At 35.2% G+C, this 4,887-nt stretch overlaps 1 protein-coding gene across 1 annotated transcript; it reads right to left on the minus strand.

The window, feature by feature from the left end:
* Positions 1-454: 454 nt before the first annotated feature.
* Positions 455-4,015, minus strand: gm2a (ganglioside GM2 activator). Its single transcript, XM_087798882.1, has 4 exons — positions 3,851-4,015; positions 2,866-3,018; positions 1,784-1,966; positions 455-1,101 (listed from the first exon to the last, which is right to left on the minus strand). Exons 1-4 carry the CDS (start codon positions 3,932-3,934, stop codon positions 919-921), a joined length of 603 nt encoding a protein of 200 aa, XP_087655008.1. The 5' UTR covers positions 3,935-4,015; the 3' UTR covers positions 455-918.
* Between the last annotated feature and the right edge of the window lie 872 nt (positions 4,016-4,887).

The following is a 4,887-nucleotide window of genomic DNA, read 5'->3' on the forward strand; positions in this document are numbered from 1 at the left end:
GGAATACAAATGAATAAAAATATATACTTGAATGAGTACACAATTGTACAACATCAACTGTATTACACACTTTTATACGATTTAAAAAAAAAAAAAAAAGGTTTTGATTTTGTTAATTTAAATATAAATCACAAATTAATGATACAAAAGCAGTTTTTTAAAGAATTGTAAAAAAAAAAGAAAAAAAAAAAGGAAAAAATAAAGGGGGAAAAACAAGTCCCTAATCAAGAACTTTAAGTTAAAAATAAAAATGGTAAAATGTCGTTGTATATGATCAGTTTCAAAATCGACTAAAGCCGCATGTGGCCCCTGGGCCGTACTGATCTAGCTTGAATGTAGAGCTTCAAAAAATTAAAGATTTAAGAAAATAAAAAGTGAGAAATGTTGGCTCTTAAAATGAGACTCCATGAAGCGTCAGCAGTAATTTCAGGTCTTCAATGAATAGAAAATGAAATGAGAATATTTATTTATTTTTTATTAAACTGTACAGTGAAAGGACATTTTCTGACTTAAAAGGACTGGAAGTTTTTTTTAATGCCAATACAAACTATAGTTATTTAAAACTATTATAAAAACGTTTTAACATCTAAGAATACTGTAGCAAATGAGTGCACTTTCAACAACAATCTCTAACTTGATTGGAACAAACTGCAACACTATACACTCAGTCGTGAGAAGGTTCAGTTCTAACATGTCAACATCTACTTATTTGGCATTGGTTATTAAGGCAACAGTGTAAAGATAAACTTAATGTTAACATGACGTGTATTGACTTGTGTTTGTGCATAATTTACTCCATCACATCTATGATTAACTTTTTGTTCTTGGTTCATTATTTAAATACTGTGCAGAAGAGAAGTAACACATTGATTACTCCTGCTGGTCCCTAAATCTCAGGGAGAGTTTTTAAAAAACAATTTAAAAATTCAGCTTTTCATTGTGGGTCGAGCTTGACGAGAGGGAAAGGATGACCTTCAAGCAGCCCAGCGCTTCTCCTTTGCTGCCCAGGACCCCTTGAGCTCTGTAGTTGCCGTTGGTGAGCCAGTAAGGCAAATCCAGATACGGCACGTAGAAGTCCGACTTCGGGAGCGAGTAGGAACCCTGAGGAGCGACAATGAAGGGAAAACGTATTAACAGAACAATCGGGTTGAATCTTGGTCTCCCACTTCACGGCAGCGATTTGTAGACGGTGGTTGCGTTCATTTCCGTAAAGGCTAAAGGGCTGAGTCGACTTTAAGAAGTTTTAAAGGAAGATAAAGCAGGAAGTTGAGTCTCCTGCAGCGGGTTTCAGGTGTCGGTTTTTTTTTCCAAGAAATTGTACTTGCACTATTCAAACACTGGGGGAGCCAAAAACAAATAAGAAATCTTATGCAGTTGTGCGTCTATATTATTTTTGAGTTTCCTATTAATCGCAGAGTCTAAAACATTGACTGTTTTCAGTGTCATATCGAACACTTGGCATGAGAATTTTTTTGCATAAATAAGGCTAATTTTAAGGAGCAACAGCAGTACTTGTTAGTTTGAAACCATGTTAGCTGTAACATCATTTTCTCTCAGTTTACAGTCATGTTTGCATGTCCCTCACTCCCATATCAGTCCTGGAAGAGGGAGGGGAGCGAGGTCACATGTTAATGACTGACTGGTCATTGCTGACAACATGGTGCAACAACATCATTATTTTCCTTCAAATTTGATTAAGTGAAAACAACAAAATAAAAATTCCAATTTATCAAGCACTCCGTGTTCAGACACAGTCGATCGGGTTGATTGACGGGCGACTCACGGGTTTGAAGGGGCAGCGGCAGGGAAGCCCGTAGCTGTGCAGCGGTTCTGGGCAGTCCTGGCCCGGCGGAATGATCTGGTTCAGGATGTCGCAGCCGTCGCGGTAGTGGCAACTGCCAAGCTCGTCCAGGCAGGGAATCTTCACCCAGAAACCTGCCACCTCCTTCTCCAGAGTGATGTTCACCTGAGCAACGAGGGACATAAAGGATCCCAAATTATGCTTAATTAAAGCCATTTTAAATTGATAGAGTGGTATGGCAGTACATAAGTGCCATCAGAATATTGAACAGTTGAATTTAAAATTTCAAATATTGAAAGGTTGAATTTGTTGTTTTAATCTCAATTATTCAATATTAAAAAATGGTAAGCCTTTACAATCTAGCATAACAGTGTATCAGTGAAGAACCTTGAGTCATTTTCTTTTAACAAATGACCATAAATAACGAAAACATGACTCAACAGTTTTTACACACTTGATCAATTCATTGCAAACAGTGCTATCTTGAAAAAAAAACATCAGCTGACAAAGAAGCTTTGGACTTGTGAATGCTCCTCACTGTGTTTGTAGAAGTTGAATGAACTAATCAAGAGATTAGCATTTAAATCTTAAGATGGGCTTCGAAACCCACGACATTTTTTGATTTACAAAAAGGTAATTTATATTAAATGATGAATTACATTTGATGGGTATTATTACACTTTCTTCAGAGTTGCACTGGTTAAATGTCACGTGGAAGAAACCCAGAAAGAAAGTGGGTTCTTTCATGAATGAAACTCTCACGTAAATAAAGCTGGAATTAAAGAGGCTGTAGACAAAAGTGAAACAAACAAAATAACTGTTATGATTGTTGTATTTGCCCTCTAACTTTTCTCTAAACAAATTCAAATTCAAATATTAAATGTTAATGTTAGAAACGCACATGTTTACAAGGGAGTTAAGTAGAAGATGACTAACAAATGGTAATAATAGGTTCTCATATTCACCTTAGTATATATCTTCCCAAATGGCAACGACTGTTTGATTAAAAACAACCACCTTTTTACTTTAGTTTATAATATTTTTATTGACAAAAGTAGACTCACCGATAGAGGAGCGGTGAGCTCCACGGTTGTGGATCCAGACGCTGAGGCCGTCAGGTCCCCCGGGATGGAGATCGGATCGGGGTACACAGTGAGGGACGTCAACATAGCGGGTGCATCCGGCTTGCCACAATTCTTCCAGTCAAAACTCTGAAACTATCAACAGGACACGAAAGTTTTTGTTTTTTTCAATTTCATTGCAGAACCAAAATACTTAACAGAAAAGATGATGTGAGAATAAGGATATGAAACCTCATAGTTAGAATACATCACAGGTGACTGCGATAAGTAGGATGGGAAAAATAGTTTCATGTGTCGATCGGAAAGAAAACAAAAACTTAAATTCAAAAAAATTTGGAAGAATAAAAGGTATTTATTGAGAAGAAGATGTCGCATGAATGCTCTTTCCCAGATGCAACCCTAATAGACTCAGGGACTCATTCATTCCTCGTGCTATTAGGCTTTTAAATTCTGAGTCTAGTAAGAATAAATATAGTTACAGATCAAAACACATTTTCATCTTTAATAAGACTCAAAACCGGCCTCTTCTAATATAATTGAATTCAGACTCCCTAGACACACGCAAAAGCATTTGACGTGCATTTTTAAACTTTAATTTACTTGATTTATATTCGCTTACTGAATCAAGAGGGAGTTTAAACTATAAAAATAAATAAAAAATAAAATATATTGTTGGATTCATAGTAATAATTGAAATACAAAAGAAAATTGAAATGATCAGAATCCAACATTATTTCACATATTCTTGGAAAAAGGGATGGATATATATATTTTACATTTCTCACAAGTTCTTCACACATATTTGTACTTTAACGTAAACTTGGCAAAACATTACGTTAGAAAAAGTGCAAGTTTAAAGTTAATCTAGAGACGAAAGCATAATTCGTAAAGTATACATTCGATTTTGAAAACAAAACCAGTGCTGGGTCTGCAATAATTGAACCAGTACAACATGTTGGTTTCCTACCTTCACGTTATTAAATCGCTTCAGTTTTAAAGAACTTGCAACAACGACAAGGCTCAACATCGCCAGCAGGAGCCGAGAGTCCATCTTCTCTTGTGGATCTGCGGCACAAGTTGAATAACAAATGTTCAAAAAAAAGAAAAAGGAACTACACCGACTACTTCCGTGTTTACAGAGCCCCGCCTGTCACGTGACGTGGTTTGTGACGTCACATATTTTGATCCAATATACAAGGTACAAAAAAAACAACAAGCTGTGAAACATTGTAAATCATACTCGTGTAATTGATGAACAACGGATTGTTTTAAAGCCGATTGTTCAATTAAAGACAGGCTTTAAATATAGATATATAATTAAATTAAATAGACGTTTATTATTAAGATATATTAATATATCTATATATCTATATATACAGATATATAGATGTATTATGTTCAGTGTTGGTGATTGTTTTTCGAAATATTTCAATATAAAAAATGCGATTGCACGATGTATTCTTTAAGAAATACGTTTTTTCACTGTATTATTATGTACTAATGACGAAATATTTTTATTTATCTTTACGGTATACATGCACATATTTTAGGAGACAACTAGGGACACTATTAAGGGACAAATACTTTTTTTTTTAAATACCCCAATTCCCTGTAGTTGCACCGTCTAAACGCTACGAGTCGCTGTTGGACATTCGTGCCACAAAAATCGTTTATTAAATTAATTAAAAATAACTTTACATAGCGAAAACATCTCGAATAACATAAATTGAACAGGGATTATTTTACTCTCTTTTTTTTAAATAAGTTAAACGGAATGTTTAATAAAAGTATGCCATTTAAAGTAACCTTAAGAAACGACACTTAAAAGCGACTAAAAATGTCCATATATAATAATTCGATTATTTGACTTTTTTCTCCATCTAATAACTGCAAAATACCATGTTTTTTTTGCAGCTGCGCACGCGCAAATGTTTGGGTCAGATGCCCGCAGCTTTGCTATGGAGGAAGGAAGATGAAGAGGAGGGGGAGGGCGGAATGGGAGGA

Source organism: Callionymus lyra, chromosome 9, assembly GCF_982586985.1.
Source record: "Callionymus lyra chromosome 9, fCalLyr1.hap1.1, whole genome shotgun sequence".
Classification (NCBI taxonomy): Eukaryota; Metazoa; Chordata; class Actinopteri; order Syngnathiformes; family Callionymidae; genus Callionymus; species Callionymus lyra.

Excerpts from the sequence above, each read along its gene's own strand:
- gm2a (XM_087798882.1), bottom strand. The coding sequence starts at position 3,934 with ATGGACTCTCGGCTCCTGCTGGCGATGTTGAGCCTTGTCGTTGTTGCA. Across the intron at positions 3,019-3,850 it reads AGCGATTTAATAACGTGAAG|TTTCAGAGTTTTGACTGGAA; the intron begins GTAGGAAACCAA and ends TCCTGTTGATAG. Across the intron at positions 1,102-1,783 it reads GCCGCTGCCCCTTCAAACCC|GGTTCCTACTCGCTCCCGAA; the intron begins GTGAGTCGCCCG and ends GTCGCTCCTCAG.